This window comes from Mustela erminea, chromosome 13 (assembly GCF_009829155.1).
Source record: "Mustela erminea isolate mMusErm1 chromosome 13, mMusErm1.Pri, whole genome shotgun sequence".
Classification (NCBI taxonomy): domain Eukaryota; kingdom Metazoa; phylum Chordata; class Mammalia; order Carnivora; family Mustelidae; genus Mustela; species Mustela erminea.
The window spans coordinates 54,549,945-54,569,801 of record NC_045626.1 but is presented as its reverse complement, the minus strand read 5'-3'; the positions used below and the strand labels follow the sequence as shown (position 1 = coordinate 54,569,801).

General features: G+C 40.9%; 1 protein-coding gene across 22 annotated transcripts in view; it reads left to right on the top strand.

Annotated features, from left to right (window-relative positions):
- The first annotated feature begins 1,238 nt into the window (after nucleotides 1–1,238).
- The window catches only part of EPB41L3 (erythrocyte membrane protein band 4.1 like 3), a 175,654-nt gene continuing 157,035 nt past the window's right edge, over nucleotides 1,239–19,857 (top strand). For 3 of the 22 annotated variants that reach the window (XM_032311360.1, XM_032311357.1, XM_032311361.1), the window contains exon 1: nucleotides 1,257–1,520. In XM_032311360.1, the coding sequence (XP_032167251.1) occupies nucleotides 1,466–1,520 (55 nt within the window). In that variant the 5' untranslated portion in view covers nucleotides 1,257–1,465. Of the gene's footprint in view, nucleotides 1,521–19,857 lie in introns of all 22 variants that reach the window. The other 19 variants (XM_032311350.1, XM_032311353.1, XM_032311358.1 and 16 more) reach the window with 16 other exon arrangements.

Here is a 19,857-nt window from a genome sequence, read left to right as displayed (position 1 = left end):
GATTCATCTGTGTTGTGATATGCTGTACTACATGTTCTATTTAATATTCTAATGTGTAAAATATACTGTATATCCTACTTGCATTTGGGTGTTTTCAGGATTTTAGTGTTGTGAAAAGAGCTGTTTTGGCATTGTTGGACATAACTTCATGCACATGTACAAGACACTCTCTTGGGTAGGAGTAGAATGAGTGGATCATAGAGTGTATGAATGTTCGATATTAAGAGATAGTTCCAAAATGTTCTCCAGAGTTGGTTGCCCCAATTTTAACTCTCATTGGAATGTGGATCCACTATTTTTCAACACTTGGTATTGTTAGATTTTTCATTTTTCCTAGTTGAATGGGTATAAAATGGTTATTTCTTCGGGGTTTTAATTTGCTTTGCTTTGACGGCGAATGATGCCAAATGCCTGTTCTCATGGTTATTGGTGCACGTGTTTGTTCTGCCATGAAGTGTATATTCATATCTTTTGATCACTTTTCTGCCAGGTTGCTTGTGATTTTCTTAGTGGTTTGTAGGAGATGTTGAGCAGATTACTTGATCATTTGGAGGTCATTCCTACGTCTATAAAAGTGGGATGATAATACAGTGTTTATAGCATTGATTTTAGGATTAAATTGATGTTTATGTATGGTACTGTGAATATTGGCATATAACATAATAGATACTCAAAAAAAAAAAAATGTTAGTTCTGACTCCCTACTCAGCCTCACTTGTTGTGACACTTCATTTGGTGGACGGACTTTGTCAGATTTTGCCCTTTTTGCTTAGTGGAGAATCTTTGCTTATTTGTGTGGCCAGTGTGGTCCTGCTAATGTTGTTGTACCTTCAGGAATAAAGCAAGAGACTCTCAAGATGAACTCACACTCTTTGGGAGGAAATCCAGGAAAAGACCATTGAAGTGAAGAACTTTAGTGGGGTCCTTGACAAAATGAAGGGGGAAAAAGAGTCAGTATAATTACTATGTTGGTCTCAATAGCTCTGCTTATAGATGTTTGAATTGTGTATTAGCAAGGCAATCAGGAAAGTGAAGGATTTAAAAACTCTCCATAAGTATAATTAAACTGAAAATTTGCTACCAAGCAGAAGATTCTCTGATGACGATGGGGAGCCAGGGGTCAAGAAGCCCTACGACACTCGAGGCTTTCGTCTCCCTGCTGCTGGAAGCTACTTCCACAGCACTTTTGAGACTGCTGCCTGGTCACGCGGAGAAGCTACACTGGGAAGCAGGGAAACTATTAGGGGAAGATCCTGAAGGACACCAGAAGATGCTATGCAGTTATTGCCTCCTGTTCCTGCCTTTGTGTTTTTGAGTGTTGAATTCAAAGAGAGTATCTGGACGCAGTAGTAGAGGAATCGCTTTTAGCACCCTGGATCTTTCTGTGTCTCATTGAGATTATTCCTGGAGGAATGGAAGCCGGAATGTCAGTGCTCCCGTACCTTTGAAATAGCTGCATTGCAGCATGCCATCTTTCATCTGTCTCTATCTGTGTTCAAAGTCCCTCTTAGGATTTGGAGGTAACATTTCTGTATTCCTAATGTTAATGATACCTAGGAGAAGTGACCATCTTTAGTGATTATAACTCTGAATTTGATAAATATTGAAGCAGTGCCATGTGTAAATTCAACCAGGGGAATGTGGAAATGATTCTCTGTGCAGGATGCTTCTTAAAATGTTTGTTCATTCAATGCTATGCTAATTGTTCTCTGGGGTTTTTTGTTTGTTGGGTTCTTTTGTTTTGTTTTGTTGTTGTTATTGTTGTTGTTTCCTGGTTTGAAAGCTCTGCTTTGCAGTTTTTAGTAGGAAAATCTGGAATGGAGAGCAGATGCAAGCTAGCTACAATGTCATCTCACCTTTCCCTCTGTCCTTAGTACCTGCCTGTCTGACTGACTGATTCTCTGGAATTCTGTGCCCTAACAACACATGCTTAAGAGTTTGGAAATAGTTTTTAGCTGTGATGGCAGCTTCAATTTAGGAAATGGTTAAGAGAAAAGTTTTGAATGCTCCCGGAAGACAAGAATGCCCAGTACTTATGCTTAGCCTTTGCAATTCACGAATGATAATGTGTTTTTCCTTTGTGCCAAGAATTATACACAGAAGAATACTGAAACATAAATATATCTTGTAAGTAACTGCAAAAACAGCTTTATTAACACATGAACAGAGATGAGACTTTAGAAGAAGGGAGCTGGCCATTAGTCAACCTAGGAACCTATCTCAGGCTCAAGATTCTTATGTGTGGCTCCTCCGGTGGCTTTGTAGGCCTTTTGTTGATTGTTGGGAAATGAATTTTAGTCACTGGTGCTGGCAGTGAGTAATGAGTAAGATGTATATACAGACACAGCGGTGAGCTCAGAGATTTTTCAGTGGGCTCTTGCTAAAACTTTCTGATCTTGATGTTTTTTACACAGGGAGTCCCTAATGTTTGAGGAGGCTGTTTCCTTTCTGTCATGTGTCTCAACTTTGATACAGTGTACCTTTTGGTTGCAAATCAGCAAGGAACTATTTGTCCAGAAAGCCCAAATCTTGCACCTGATATGAGATGGGTCTGTAGTTTTAGTCACATTTTATGTGTAAGGATATTAAGACCTAGAGAGGTTGTGAACTGCTCCAAATTAAGTAGGAAATGGCAGAACAAACAGAGGGAACTAAGAACAGAAACCAGGTGTCTCCCCAGTGGCTGGGAACTTCCCCTGCAAACAGTAATCCCTCCTGTGCTGGTGGTGATCTTCCCCACTTAGGGGGCTGCATTGGAATCCAGTGGGAGCACCTGGAGAGGTAATGGCAAAGGCAGGTTCTCAAGGGTTTTTACAAGGGAGACAGAAGAGGGTAGAAATGATGTAACAGACCATATGAGTCATGTCACAGGTGCTAGATTCTGTGGTTTGCTAAGAGGACCCGGGATTCAGCATACAGTTGTGCTCTTGGCTAAGTTATTGCAGTGAAATGACACAAGGCAAAATCAGCAAAGGGAGAAAGTACCTAGGGCAACATCCTGGGAGAACCAAGTGCAAGCTTTCAAATGTCCTTTCCCATGAGTCACATAGGATTGTGCTTCATTCCTCCAGCAAGACCGTGACAACACATGTAAGATGCTGTCTACCTGGGAAGCTTATTACAGACTCAGTGTCCAGGATTTGTACTGGGGGTTGGGTCACATAGCTAGCCTCTGCTGTGCACATAGCAAAATTCCAGACTCCCAAAAGAAAAGTACACATTTAGCATAGACTGCATCATTTTGTACTAATGGTTTGGGCACAGTGAGCCACCCCCATCAAATGAAATACACTCAAGATATTGGTAAATTACATTAAAAATTGATCTTTTGTTTTTAAGATTTTATTTATTAATTCATGAGAGACAGAGAGAGACAGGGGCAGAGGCAGAGGGAGAAGCAGACTCTCCACTGAGCAGGGAGCCCGATGTGGGACTCAGTCCCAGGACCCCACATGACCTGAGCTGAAGGCAGACTCTCAACCTACTGAGCCACCCAGGAACCCAGAAAAACTGATTCTAATATGACATTCATGTCATGGCACATTCCTGTATCATGCTTATGAAATTAGAATAAGTCACATAATTCAGGAATTATTGTTAAGAGGGAATTTTGACTTTTTATTAGCTGTGAAGAACACGCTGTTAAAAGATACAATTTTAACATGAAAATAATATTAATTTTATTAAAAAGTATGTATTAGGCAATTTTTTCTAAGGACCTGAGTTAGCTTCTACTTACCACTCATCAAAATTGGTAATTCTTTACCCAAGTTGTCTAACCTGGTCTTGATTTAAAAAAACAACAACAACAACACATAAGTAGCTAATTTTTCCTTATTTGTTTGTAAGTATTATGTGAATAATAAGAATTATAATAAGAATTCCCTACGGCTCCCCCCTCTCCACCATGGGAGAAAGGTCCTGATGGGTATAGATTTAGAATGAGAACATTAGAAATGTTGTCTTTGGGGGTAACATGAAATACTGTGGAGCCTGTTAGTCTTTGTACCAAAGTGAAACAATGTGTGTGTGTGGGCTTCTAAACATTCTAACATAAAATCTCTTTCTTACTGATTATCTGTATAATCTGGGCAAAGGTTGGCCATATCTCTAGCCCCATAGTGGCTTCTAAGAGTTCATAGTTACATTTCCTTTCTGTAGTTATTAAAGTAAATATTCAAATTCTGATTTCTGCTTTTGATCAGAACTGGCACCATTTTATTTAGCCAAAGCAGCTTCTCTATATTCTTCATGGGTGTGTATTTTTTAGAAGAAGCTTCTCTCATATTTGTGGGGGTAGACAATTGAGTAACAGGTTTGGGGTATTTTTTTTTTTTTTCCTTTTAAGTAGGCTCCACACCCTGTGTGGAGCCCAATGCAGGGCTTGAACTCATCACTCCAAGGTCAAGACCTGAGCTGAGATCAAGAGTCAGGTGCTTAATAACTAAGCCACCCAGGCGTCTTTTAGGTAATTTTTAAAATCACATATGTATGTGTGTGGGACATATGGGGATGAAGTGGTTGTATAGTAATATGAACAGAACTACTTCATAAATATGTATTGTGGAGATGACATTCTTACGTTACACAAATTGGATGCATCAGGATTTTAAATGTCACCTTTGGATTTAATGCAAGAAGTTCTGACAGGCATTTTCCTGACTTTCCTTAGAAGGGACCCTGTAGCCACAGAAACTTGTTTTCAGTTACTTGCTGCCAGAGAGGGTGGTTTCTCTCCCTCCCTTGTCTCTGCTCTCCCAGTTCCCACCTGCTCCTGGTCCCCGAGCTCATGCCCTCTCTTCTGAATGTCAGGACTCATGGTGGCAACAAGTCAGGGAATGGCATGGGGGAACCCCTCATGCTACGTGGTCTCACAAAATGGAAGACCAAGGACATGATTAGAGGATTATCTTCTTTATTTTCCATTGACTCTCTTATGCGTTGCGGGTTGTTAAACCTCATATCCTGCTTTGCTCTGAAGCACACTTGAGGTAGGCATCCCTGTTATTAAAATAGAATAAATGGTGGAGAAATTCAGGGTTCAAAGGCAATATGGAAGAGAAAAATAAAGCCAGGGCAAGCTGCGTGGGACAGATGGATTCCTCAGGGCCTCGTGCTGTGGACAGAGGTGGGCTCTGGATTTGATTCTTAGGTTCCTAGAAGTGAAAGTGAAGAAGGAGACATGGTCAGTTACAGATTTGAGACATCTGTAAGATAAAAACCCAAGTTGTTGTTGTTCTTTTTTTTTAAAGACTTTATTTATTTGACAGGCAGAGATCACAAGTAGAGGCCGGTGGAGAGAGACGAAGGGAAGCAGGCTCCCCACAAAGCAGAGAGCCTGATGCGGGGCTTGATCCCAACACCCTGGGATCATGACCTGAGCTGAAGGCAGAGGCTTTAACCCACTGAGCCATTCAGGCACCCCCAAAACCCAAGTTTTTCTAATACTAAAACCAAAGAAGAGTTTCTTCCATGGATGCTTTTAGAAAGTAGCATAAAAGACAATGATCTGATGGGCAACCTTGTAACAGGTAGGGAAACTCACATATGCTAATGACCTCATCAGTATGCACTTATTTACATGCTGCGCAAGCCTCATTGAGTAGCTGCAGTTCTAAAATACAGTGATTCCAAATACACAGTTCTGTCCAAAAGGAAATTTAGAAGACTAGGCTGTCCCCATATCCTTAGGCAATGATATTCATGGACGTATTTCTCCCAACTGGGCTTTTGATAAGAATTATTCAACGCAGGGTTTATAATCGCTGACTAAAACAGAGTGCAGTGTTGACAAAGTGTCTGGGACTCAAGGAAGGATTGAGTTCATTTTATGAACTACTAATGAATTTCCTAATGAAATTTAAGGACATGTCCCTGAATGGATGGACACTGTGGCTTTGCTCAGAGATGGGGGGGGGGGGGCCCACAAGCAGGGATAAAAATCTTCCTCCAGAAATAATTCTGGATCCACTTCAAACCAATGTGCATTGTGATTCTAATTCAGGTTGTCTTACCTTTATAGCAGTAATTGGGAAAAATTAAAAACTGGGGCTGGGAGTCATGGAACAACCACGGTGCCTAGAAAGGAAATATCACTAAAGCATATGTGTTATGCCCACTGGAAAAGAAATCTTAAAACGCATCATGCTGAAATGTAATTAACTATCCATGAGCTATGAATCCTTAGGGGCCTAACATTTGGTACACAATGGACTGAAAGATAGAAACCCCACAGATGATGCTTAAGTTTTGATCACATTCCTTCTCCTTTCAGAACTGAGACAAAGAAACCTATAGAACATTTTGCATTCCCTTCTTTAAAAAATCGTTTTTTAATAAGCAGGCTACTGTAGTTGAAAATTGAATTTTATTCAACATGAACTAGTGGTTCAGAGTATATTTCTGATTCCTCTTGGAATGCTTCCAAATGTGTCCATGACCACTTTCTGCACAGTACATGATTTCAGAATGGCAGAAATTTTTCACTTTAACCTTTAAAGTGTGCTAACATAATAGAGAAGCCTGTTACAGAGCAGTGTGTTTACTGCTCTGTACATTTACGGTAATATGTATTTACATACTAAAATTCTGTCTAGTAGTGGACTTATATGCAGAAAGAAAAGTCTTTTAAAAACTTGGCATTTGATAAGAAACAAAATACAGACTCTTCAATACAATGGAACCTATTTTATTTCAAGGATTACAAAGTTAGATGGAAAATGCTGATAAGGCTCTCTTTCCATAATGACTTTAGTCTGCTCCTTAACCTTTGACATCGCCTGCCACATCTCTGTTGCCAGGCAATGGCAGAGCAATAAGACCTGTGTGAGTAAAGAAAGTTCCCAACATAAGAATGAGTTTTATTCTAGAAGCTAGTGAGCCACTTATGTAGAATTTCAAATATATTATTTTTCATGTAAAAAATGTTAATGGTAGTTGAGTATCCAGACCAGCCACCTTAACCCTACCCACCTTGCTCTCAAAGTATCGAAAGGTTGCACCTTTCCTATCCAGAACGAATAATTGGATGATTCTCGTCTCCAAAATGCCAAATTCCAGGAAATGAGAAAAATGCCATTCAACAGCCAAAATAGATGTTACAAAGTCCCTGTATTAGAGTGTGACCTTAGAGAAGGCTAAATGAATGTATAACCACGCCCAAGAATACCATGTATTCTTTTTTTCAGTATAATTTTAACAGATCTTGTTATTTGATTTGAAGAGTGAGAAAGGATGATAGAAGGAGGAGTAGGGACAAACTTAAGAAATGATTGCTGACCACCTGAATGCAGAAGAAGATAGAATTCTGAGACAACTCAAAGGAACCTTGCTGTCCCCGGGTGTGATGAGCTCCTAAGCTCCAGCTACCGCTAGGCATCTTCCACTGTGTTTTGCCTCCTTATTAGAATTACAGTAACCATCCCATCACCAACAAAACAACAACAGCCCTTTTCACGACAAATTTATACACTTTCGAAAGTTGGAATCATAAATAGCTTAACATTTGCAAGAAAACAGCCCTGACTCAAAGTTTTAAAGGGCTACCTCTTTGGCTATAGTTCAGAATAAAAAAACCCTGAGATTTCTGTATAGCTGATTTTACTATAGAAATGCAGCAACTTAGACATCTGATGTGGGAGATGTTGCCATGGGGAAACATATTACGAATTCCAACTAGGGACACCAGATAAACATACCCCACTTGGAGGCATTGAAATTTAAAGAAAACAGTCTGCTCTGAGAAATAGACAGAAAAGAGAAGAAGTGTTTCCACCTTTCCGTAAGAGAAATACACATCTCTAGGTTAGTCACCAGGGTGTTGTGAACTGTGTAGAAAACCCATTTGCCCCTGAAGGGGCCAAGAGCACGCTTCCCCTCTCATCCCTCAGGTGGCTGCACTCACAATGGGACTATCCCTAATCTGAGGTGTAATTTATATATTACACCTCAGCAACATTGTAATCTAATTGTTCCTGAGCCCTGCTGATTCTTAATTGCTGTTTTGGTCATGCACACAGCAGTGTCAGTAATTCCAAATTAAAAGGTGAGTGATTGGTATTAAGCTTTGGGTTAACTTCACACAGCAATGGCCAATACTTGCTAAAAATATCTGGAGACCGCCATTGCCTCTTTAAGATGCTGCCGTCTGACTAAAAATGTTCTGCTTACCAAAATGGAGCCTGCTGTTACTGTTTTGTTTCATTATTGCTTCCTCTAGCGTGCTTCTATATCTGTAGGACTAATTTTGAGTATCCCCCTTCCAGAGGACTGAAAATTGTTCCAAAATGCTATGCAGGCTTGTTGAAAGGAAATGTTGCCCAATCAAATCTACAGATTATAATCAAGATACATTTTGTAAAACTGTATTTATGGAAATGTGCCTTAGGAGATTCCATAGCCAGCAATGAACTTAATCTTTACACAGTTCCTCAAGTCTGAATAACCGAAAGTTTTTATTTCCTTTCCTGTTTTTCAGTTTTGAGTTTCTTAGAAAATTCCTTAAGTTCAGGGGATGTTGGGGCTACGCCAGGGCTCTTGGAAGTGTCTGATAAGAAGGGGATAGTGCATGACGTTCAATAACGACTTCTTAATTTGGAAATTAAGGGGTGAAAATATGGACATCAAGTGTGAACTATTTAACATGCTTCCGCCATTGCGGAGCCTGGGAATGATTTGAATGTGTACTGCTGGAAGATGCCTTTGGGAAAGTTGCAGCTTCGTTATTCTCTCTGGTTGACAAACAATCCGTATTACTCACAGATGTTGTGCATTTAATCAAGGTTGGAACATGGGGGGAGCCAGCAAATGGGACTATACCTCTGGGAAATCTGGATCCATATTTCACGTTTAATGTTTCGGAAACATTCTTTGATATGTCAACAAAGTCTTTCCTTTCTCATACCTGGTTTTTGTTTGTTTGTTTGTCTTTAAACTATTCAGAGAACTTGGCAGAAGCAGCAGTGGAGAGATAAGGGAAGCTCTTGGGTATGGATGGGATGGTATTCCATTAAGGACCAGTGGTCTTCACGCTTTTACTCTGTACCACTTAAAACGGTTTGAAAACTAGGAGTCCCTTGCACATTTACAAGCTCACACCTAAAATCTTCATCTTTAAATGGTTTCAGGTACAATTTCTACTATCATGCTTATATTGTGCTTAAATCAAATAAATACAGCACTTGTTAATACAGCACTACCTTCTAAATACCACAGCAACTGGCTATCCATCATCGTCCGGTTCACAAGTACAGGAACAGACTTTTCTTTTACAGATATTTTGTTTGTGTCATTGCTTTTCCTCTTTAAACTTATATTTCTACTCTACTTCCTGCACAGAATCCTACCCTAATGTATTATTTTTATGCTTGAAAGTATCTTATTGATTACCTATCAAAATTCTTGGCAATGAAATGGGTGCATAAATTGAAATTTGAGCGTCGTTTTTCATTTTATGTGGCCATAATGTTCTGAGTCTGAGAACTATTTTCTGGACGAAGCAATCAGGATAGTTATTAGCAGCAAACACTTTAGTGTGAACAACACACGTATCTTACAAACTATGATAAATACTAAACATAAAAAGTAATCTGTTACTGCAAATAAATCTCTTAGGAATACAAAGAGAACATTTTTTCCCATTAGTTCATGTATTCGTGGGTAAATATCCCGTATTGCCAACGTGGCACATGGCTCAGCAACATTTTCCTTCCTCCTCTTCTTCTTCCTGTCTTCCTCCCTCCCGCTTCCCTTCCCTTCTTTCTTTTTTCTTTGTTTTTTCTTTGTTCTCTTCTCTTTTTCTCCCCTTCCTTCCTTCCCTCCTTCCTTCTTTCCTTCCACCGATCTATCTCATTTCTTAGATAAGCACAGACAAAATTATTGACATATAAAAGTGGATGCAAATGTCAAAAGCTCCATATCATGGCAACTATCCCTCAGTTCTTGGAATTAATCTATTAGCTACTTCACTCTGTCCTTCAATTTGGTTGAAAGGAGAAAATTAGAATTTACTTGAGTTGTAGAATATTTGTTAATCCATTACTGAAGCAATTCCAATTGCTGAAGAAATTTCCTTTGTCCATCTTTTAGTGCTTTTTTGTTTGTTTTGTTTTGTTTTGTTTGCTTGCAAAAATTTGCTATCCTGGAAAAATGCCCTGTGGAGACTGGGCTTAGGGGTTGGTTTGCCTTTACACTGGGAATAGGAGGGAAGGGGTTGCTAATTGGGAGAACTTCAGATGGCTGTTGCTTTCTCAGGCAGATCAGTTTTAGGATCTAGAAGCTGAGAATCTGGAAACCGAGTCCCTTAAAAGAAGACAAGTGCCAGCATAGTTCTTTAAAAAAAAAAAAAAGTCCCCATATTCTAGGTTAAACACCATTATTGCAGATAATGAATATTTTGCTATAAGATGGTTTTTTGGGGGGGGAAAGTTCAGTTTATCAATTTAGTTGTCCTATAAATGTCACCGTTATTTGAAGAAAAAACAAAACCCTATTAGGTAGAGTTCTGATGCCTGCGTCCCACCCCACATTGTCTGATGTCTCTCCCCTTCCCTTAGTACACAAAGCCTCGAAAGGGGCTATGGGGGGCTGCAGGGGATTGGGGTGCCACTGACAGCAGGAAATTCAGTAGGAATGGAGCAGCTGGGAAAAGAAGGGAGAATTTTTATTTCCTTGGGAACTTAGACGAAAAACTGAGGTGATCAAAGTGGACTATCTCTATCTACTTTCTGACCCATTACTTCCCAACTTATTGTTACATAGTTAGCGGGAGGAGGGGCAGAGGGAGAGAATATCTTAATGATTATAATCAAAGATTATAATGATTTATGATTATACTCAAGTCTGTTTCCATCCTTTATTAATAAAAACCTTTTCCCTCATCAGTTTCTTGCGCATTTTGTCTCTCTCCTTTCCTCATCTGTTTCCTCATCTCTAAAATGGCAGGGATCATAGTAGCTCCATTACACAGTAACTGAGAGAATGATACAGGCAAGATACAGAGCCCTATTTTCCCCTGCAAGATGGCAGTAACTTAGTAATTATTATCATCATCCACGTTTATTGATATTTCAATGTCTGCATTTTTTGACCTCTCTTCAATCCACTGAATTATTTATCCCCAAAGCTCAACTGAAAGTGCTCTGGCAAGGCTTCTTGTGATGGTTATCTTCTAAATCTAGCAGACTCTTCTCAGTCCTTATTTTCTGGAGGATTTAGCTAGTTCTACTCAGTCTTTCTGACAGCTCCTTCTTGGTTTTCCTCCTGGCAACCCTCCCTCTACCCAACCCTAACCAAGGGCTCGATCTTTGGCCCAAGTCCTTGTTTTTATCCACGTTGCCTCTGGATGGGGATTTTATACAGACTCGTGTTCTTAACTTCTCTATAATTCAGCATCCCTGAGCTTCAAGCAGGTATTCCACTAATTGTTAGAAATACGAACTAAGTGTCCCCTACCCCACTGAGAGTCCACATGTACACAACAGAATCTGTCATTTACCTGACACTCTTTCCTGTCTTTCCCCACAACATAGGTCTTTGCCCCATGTCTGCTTGATAGGTAAATGGCACTACTACTCAGTAGCTGCATTACACAGTAACTGAGAGAATGATACAGGGATCTAGGCTAGAAATCTAGATCCATTACAGACAGTACCTTTCATAGCAAGTTAACTCAGTCAAACTTTGTACACTGAGTGGCAACTGTCAAGAAATGGGACATCATGTCCTGCCACGGTTTTTTTTCCTGTATATTTCTAAATCCCTCTCATTTTTTCCGTCCCCACTCTTAATGCCCTGCTAATAATTTAAGAATAATAACTGATTTATTGGTATCAAGTGTTATTGTTTCTTGTTTAAAGGATAACAAAGCTCTTCTCCTTGGTGGTGCTGGCACTGAGCCATCTTCTGTCTCTCCAGCCCTGTCTCCCACATGTCATCAGAACAGTAGCTCTAAAATACAGATCTAACCATGTTGCTTCTGTGACTACGAACCAGCACCCACAGGTTAAAATTCAAGGACTTAACCTTGAATTTAGTCATCAGTCATTTCAGCCTTACCTGCTTCTGTTCATTTTTTCCCCCTATCTTCTCTTTTCACAGAGTTCCCTATACTCCTGGGTATTTCAAAGATCCTGTGCCTTTTCTAATTGTTCCTTCTACCTGGAATCCCCTTCCCTATCCTCATGTCATCCTTCTTTGCTGTCTAAATTCCTGTCGATCCAGAAACACTCGGCTCAGGCTGTGTTAAGGGCTCTTACAATAGTAGTACCTTGGCCTACCTCCAGCAGAGCATTCCCTGTATTAAATGATCTGTTCATGTCTGTTTCCCCATTAGACAAGTTACATGGTCTGTTTTTCCCTCCAAAGCCAGAGACCAGCCGTCCTTCGTTTGTTTTTGCTACCCTAATGAGTACTAAGTCACACAGTGAGTGCTCAATAAATATCAGAAAACAACTGAAATAGGGCCAGGAATAGGAATAAGAAGAGTAGGAATAGGGCCAGGAAGGTATCGGGGGTCCCTGAAAGAACCCATTTTGGTCGTATGCAGACCAGAGCTTTGAATGACTTCTGTAGGCTTTATGAAGGGAGAAGGTTTGTGCAAGTGGCCGATCAGACCTGTTCTTTATCATCATTTCCGATGTCGTTGCCATCATCACCATCAGCATGGTTAACCCTGATTGGGCTCATACAATATGCCTGGCATGTCCTCCTATTGTTTATTTTGTTTAGTCATTCCTTTCAGCACTGTGAGGTTGGTATCCTGCCTTGTCCTTCACTTACTGATGAAGAAACTGAGCTTTAGAAAAATGGAGTACCTTGCCCAAGGTCACCTAGCTCATAACAGGTTGAGTGAGAAATGGAACTAGGTTATACAATTCGTTCTTCTTTTATCTAAGTTGGCTACATTCCCCATTTTTGTTACTGAATCCCAAGTTCAGCCACCCATCACCAGAAAGACCAATACTCAGGAGATGAGTGTTGACTGGAAAGGAATATAAGCTTTATTCAGGAGGCTGGCCACCTGGGGACAAGGCTGACTCTTGTCCAAAAGCCAGCGCTGTGGTTTCTGCCTCACCAAGAGAGCTTTGTTTTTTAAAAATATTTATTTATTTGACAGAGAATGAGACAGCGAGAGAGGGAACACAAGCAGAGGGAGTGGGAGAGGGAGAAGCAGGCTTCCCGCTGAGCAGAGAGCCCAATGTGGGGCTCATTCTTAGGACCCTGGCATCATGACCTGAGCAAAGGCAGACACTTAACAACTGAGCCAGCCAGGCGCCCCAACCAAGAAGGCTTTAAAGGGTGAGGGGGTCATTGATCAGTAAAGGGACACCGTGGCCTCTAACATTTGCTGATTCTGTATAGGTTTACTGGTACCCATTTACAGCTTTCAGTGCTTGAGGATCGTGCAAGAGATTGAATTCCTGTTCCGTGATGGGCAAGGGCTTTCTAGTCTCCTCCTAGAAAGGAATGTAGGATTTCTAGATCCACCAGGAAGGCTAGCAAGTCAGTGAACTTAAGAACACCTATTAATAATCACCATGCTGGCTAGGAAGATCAAGGTGGCCTCACTTTCATTGTTTAATAACTTTTGTTCATCCTTCAAGATATAGCTCAGTGTGGATACAGAGCAAGAAGCTAAGCCATTTCTCAAACAGTTATTTGGTTTTTAATTTTATATTTTGAAACGATTTTCAACTGAACAGAGGAGTTGTAGAGGTAATACAGGAAGGATAGCAATCACCCAGTTGCCCCTGAGGTTAACAGCTTACATAGTCATGGGATAATGATCAAAAACTAAGAAATTGACATTGACACCATACTGTAAACCACAGGACTTTGTTTATATTTAGCAGTCTTCCCACCCATGTCTTTTTTCTGTTTCAAGATCCACTCTGAGATCCCCCCTTGCATGTTAGTTGACTTGCTGGGAGCTCCTTAGTGTCTTCTAATCTTGTGTTTCTTGGCACTGACACTTTTAAAGAGTAATGCTTCAAGTGTTATGTAGAACGCCCCTCGATCTGGGTTTGTGTCATGTTTCCCTATGATTGGATTAGGGTTATGCATTCAGGGGGAGAATCCCATACGTGATGTGTCCTCTCTGTGCCTGTGCAGAGGCGCAGAGCTATGTGACTTTTCACTGATGATAACTTTCTTGGTTTCTGCTGGGTTTCTCTCCTGGAGATACTACTTTTTTTTTTTTTTTTTTTGGTAATTAAGTAACATTTTGGGGGAGATATTTTAAAACCATGCAACTTAAACTTTGACCCACTAACTTGAACATTCTCCAGGGAATTTTGGCCGTAGCAATTATTCCTGTGGTTTTGTAATGGTGAGTTTTCTCTTTCCTTCACTCATCCTACAATCATTAGTTGGAATACTTCTGTAGACAACAGTTGTTCCTTTTCCTCCTTTTATTTATTTATCCAGTCATTTGTTTATAACAATATGGTCTCGTGGATATTTACTTTATTCTTTGGGTTATAATCCAATACTATCCTTACTTAATTTTTTGCTTAAAATGTTCCAGCCGTGGCCAGCCGGAGCTCTTTCAGATTGGCTCCTGTGTTCTTTCTACACACCCCTACCCCGTCTTCAGTGCTTTCTCACTGTCTGGCACTGCAAGGTGCTCCTGGCTAATCACATGAAGCAAATTTTAAAAGGTTATTTACAACTATGTATCATATTTGAAAAATAAAATTTCTCATTGGACTGCTCATTCAGTCTACCACTGGCCTTTCGGAAGCTTGGCACTTCTTACGAAGGATTTGCCTTGTATGGCCCTAAAAAAACCACAGAAGATAGTAAGTTCTTTGTTTTTCTCTTCCCCCCAATATAAAGTCTTAGAAATTACTATGTAAAGTATGGAATGTAACATTCAAGTCACATAACAACGCCTGCCATTTAATTTCCTTTCAATAAGTGTGCAAATGTTCTTTTTCCTGATCAGTGTACCCGAACAAATGTAGATTCTTGGAATGGTATAGCAGGGCATCCTGTGGTGTTCTCTAGAACTTTAAGGATCTGTGTGCTTAATTCCCCTATTTAGATGAACTTGTACTTTACCCGAGGCTCTGCCTTAGTTCAGTAACTGGCTCTCTCTTCCTACAGAGTGAATTAGGGTTGAAAAAGTTAAAATTACAAAGTTGCTCTTCTCAGGTAGATCATGCTGCCAGAAGTGCATAGTCTTTCTAAATGTTTCCCTGGGGGGAGCTTTTTCTGAAAAGTTAATTTTAAGGTAGGGATGAAAGTTTACTCTCAGATCTCCAGAATGAGTGTGGATTGGAATGGTCTCCACCTATCAGTCATCACTGTTGCTATGCCATTAATCAAGGGAACCCATCTAATTTTAAATTTAGCTTTAATCAGCTCTTGTGCTATTTCCATTTTTATATCACCCATTTATACAAACACCTTAGATTACTTTCAGCATCTCTGCAACTCAGAGTTGCAGAAAAACCTAATCCAGTGCACAGATTCTGGGAGGATTTGTAGGAAGAGGAGCATTTTGGGGAAGGCCAATGTTATACATTATATATATATACACACACACACACACACACACACACACACACACACACATATACATATTACTTCACATTGGGATTATATTAATGTGTTTGAGCCAAAGATCAAAATAAGATGAAAAGAAACATTGGGGGTGCCGAGGTGGCTCAGTTGTTAACCACCTGAACCTTTGGCTCAGGTCATGATCCCAGGGTTTTGGGATTGAGTCCTGCAATGGGTTTCCTGCTCAGTGGGGAGCCTGCTTCTCCCTCTTCCTCTGCCTGCTGCTCCCTCTGCTTCTGCTCTCTCTTTGTCAAATAAATCCATAAAATCTTAAAAAAAAAAAAAAAGGAAAGAAAAGAAACATTGATGCAAAGTTAGGCTAAATAACATATTCATTCTTTAAAGTGCATAAAGGCAAAATTTTAAATATAATAACCATTGTCATAATACAGGTGCAGTATAACGAATTTTTTCTGGTCTTACCAGAAAAGCTGTCACTTATGTGGCAGATGAAAAATACTTTATTTAGATCACATAGAAAGAATCTGAGAGAGTAATAAAACCATCAGTAATTCTGTTTAGTCTTTACAGGTTTTCCTGGAGAGGTAACCGAGTAAAAGCTACATGATTGGTATGAACTGCCAGAGGGTTTCAAATTCGACCAAATAACCACATACTTATAAACCATGCATTTGGAAGTTCATTTGCAGATTGATTATTTGGAACTCAGCAGACACTGTCCCTCAGAAAGACCATTTTAGTGGTTGGCTTCCCAGGTAATTGGACAAAAACCTATTTCATCCACAATTCACGTAACGTCTGGATAAACTGTAATAAGTTAATGATACCCAACTGCCATTTTTTGCATCGGTGCTGTGAAGCTCTGCCGTTGGGGTCCTACCTCTGGTGGCTGTTGAGTTAACTAGGAGTTTACAGAAAGCCCCAGTAGAACATTCTCTGGCCTCATTCTCATCGTAAGACAGGGGCAAAGGCAGGGCTCTGGTGGCAAAAGGTTCCCATTGTTGGTACATAACTCCAGGGTCCCCATCATGTTGTCACTCTCATTTTGCATAAAACTGGTATTCTAAATTAGGAAACCAGGGAAAATGTCCCTCTCCATTAATTTGTAAATAGGGCTGTTAATAAGTCTAGACTTAATGATATGAGAACATTCCGTGGTGGAAAACATTATCATCTATTCTATTGATCTATAAATTTAGGCTGACTGGCTGCCTCAACCTCATAAAAATAAAACTGTAGGCAAATATTGTGAAGATCACAAAGTTCTCTACAGGGGGAAAAAAAGTGTTTATTCATCTTCATAAGGAGTATATGCCAAATTATTCTTTTTGAGGGATATACAGAAATGATCCTGGAAACTTGCCACTTTAGCAACTATCATTTAATTAATTTCAGACACTGTGTAATGTTGGCAAGGAAAATCCTCCTAAAGCTCAAAATACTCATACCTGATGTAGTCTAATTGAATTAAAGCCCCACTGTCAGAGACTAAGAACACTTGTAGAATATGAATGTCTCTGTCCTACTATGCCCTCTCCCAGATAATGACCCTTAGAAAATTAATGTATTTGCACATAAATGTTAATAACAACAGCTAACATTTTAAAAATTATTTAAGAGATTTTATTTATTTGACACACAGAGAGGTAGAGCGCCCAGGTGGGGGGAATGACAGAGGGAGAGGGAGAAGCAGGCACCTCGTTGAGCAAGGAGTCTGGTGCGGGGCTCGATCTGGGGACCCTGAGATCATGACCTGAGCCAAAGTCAGATGCTTAACCGACTGAGCCACCGAAGTGCCCCTAATAATAGCTGACATTTATAATGTGCTTACTGTGTGCTGGGCACAGCTGGAATAGCTTAACATTTATTTGATTCTTGTGTGACCCCATAAAGAGGGTGATGTGGTCATCTCCCAATTTGCAGCTAAGATACTAAGGCCCTGAAGGATAACTCACTACACAGCCAGCAGATTCCAGAACCAGGTTTATACTCAGCTCTTAAACACCTAGGCTGGGCAGCTTCTGTATAATTAAATATAATACATAATTATTCTATATTTCACCAGCTTAAATTCTCCACATAAGCATAATGATACCTGGATACAAATGCCATGATCTGTTGCTCATTTCCAGGTTTTTATGAGGCTCATTTCTGTTTCCTATTTGAAAGGGTCTCAGTGGGCGCCTGGGTGGCTCAGTGGGTTAAGCCGCTGCCTTTGGCTCAGGTCATGATCTCAGGGTCCTGGGATCGAGTCCCGCATCGGGTTCTCTGCTCCGCGGGGAGCCTGCTTCCTCCTCTCTCTCTGCCTGCCTCTTTGCCTACCTGTGATCTCTCTGTGTCAAATGAATAAATAAAATCTTAAAAAAAAAGAAAGGGCCTCAGAATGGTTCCCCTAGGCACTGGGGATTTCTGTACATTTGCAAAACCCTGTTCCTAGTGGTCTAGGCCCCAGGTTCCATTGATCCTGCATATCTGTTGCAGTGTTCTGTTTTGTATTGATTAAAAGAAGCTTGAGTATTAAAAAACCCAAGTATACCGGAGTGCATTTGTTCAAAGGAATGCTGACTTTTTGGAGAGGAGAGATATTCCAGTAAATGCCTCTATGCAGATAAGTATAGTTCTACTGTTTACCCGGTTATGACGTGGGCAGTTACCTAACCTCTCAACTGTAAGATGGGTATAATAGTCTTAAGGATATTTTGAATCCCGAGTGAGAAAATGTGTGTTAAGGACTGAAGCATGCCTGGCAGATAGTAAGTCCTCAGTAAATGATAGTTGTTTTTGTGGGTAGAGATGGTTCTGTTGCTCAAGATATTTTTGGAAGTACTTTGGGAGCTTCCTTCCAAATTAGCACATTAAACTATCCTAAGAATTCTGTTGACTGTGTTTATAGTTAAAACTCAGGGTTTTGTTTTGGTTTGTTTTTGACACCCGATGACTCTGACTGTAGCCAACCCCTTATTCATTAACCTGTGCGAAATCATCGTGTCTCCTTCAAAAAACCCAATCCGTCTTCGACAACATGAGTGCTTGGGAATTTTTGAAGTGATTCCCAAATAATGAGGCATATGTTCTTCACATGCCGCAAATAACGAGGCATATAAGAACTTCTCAGATGAGTGCCTTGAAAAATGCTTCTAGCCATGGCTGCAAGACTGGAAAAGAAACAAACAAAAACAAACAAACAAACAAACAAACAAAAAAACCCCAACCTATTAGGACCTGCACACATTAACATAGAAGATCTTTGTTTAAAAATAGGAGGTCTGTTCCCTTCGAGCAGATGGGAGTTCCTGCACTTGTCCCATTTCCATTGGGCAGTGTAACCAAGTCAGCAGCCTCAGCAGATCAGCTGTTAAGGGCTCCTGGATGCTTCTTCCCCAGCCCCTCTGGGAAGCAGATCTATAAGTTTGCTGCCCCCCCACCCCCACCCCCCAGAGTTGAGAGCCCTCCTCCTTCACTTTGGTGGAGTGGGCTGGTTCTCCAAGGGCTCCCCTGCTCAGCTTCTGCATCCTGGAGTCCCCTGAGGTGAGACGGAGGGAGGAGGCCTCAGGGCCCCGCCAGGCTGTGGCGGCCGAGGAGAGTGGCCAGCCATGTTATTGTGAGCTGCCCTCCTAACAGCAACACCATCAGCAACACCATCATTTGACACTGACGCTTACTAAGTGCTTCTTAAATCAATTATTTCATTTAATCCTCTCAATAGTCCTTGAAGCGGGTTTCGTCATTCAGTTTAGGAATGAGAAAACAGATAAATGGAGATGAAGCAACGTGGCCCAAGCCAAGGATCAGGGCGCTGGTGCTCGGAAGAGCCAGTGGGCTGACTCCAAGCCTCACGCTCTGTCCCCGATGTGGGGCCTCGGGCAGACAGAGACACTCCCCGTCTGCCTGGCTTTCCCTCAGCCAATCCCTGATGTCTGAGGTAGAAACATCTCATTTTTCTGCCCTTTAATTTCTCTAACGGATTAATCACTGACATCCAGAGAGCAAATGGGGTTCAGTGGTGATATCCAGAGGTGGAGTTTCTGCTCTGGGGGACAGTTGGGTCATTCTCCTTCCTATGCTGGTACCTCCTGAGTGCCAGGCAGTATGCTAGCTGGGGACACACCAGTGAGCAGAAGCAACCCTAGTCTTAGTCTTATGGTGGGAGACAGGGGTTCCTTCAATAATCACATACACACATGCGGCACATGGCAGGCGTGGTGGTGGTGCTGGAAAACAAAGGGACTGCGGCCACCACAGCCCCTAATGAGGATGTGTGACCAGTCTGCCAGAGCAGGGGGGGGGTAAGGTTCAGGATCCTGGAGAGATCTCAGGTTGTTGAAACTTCAT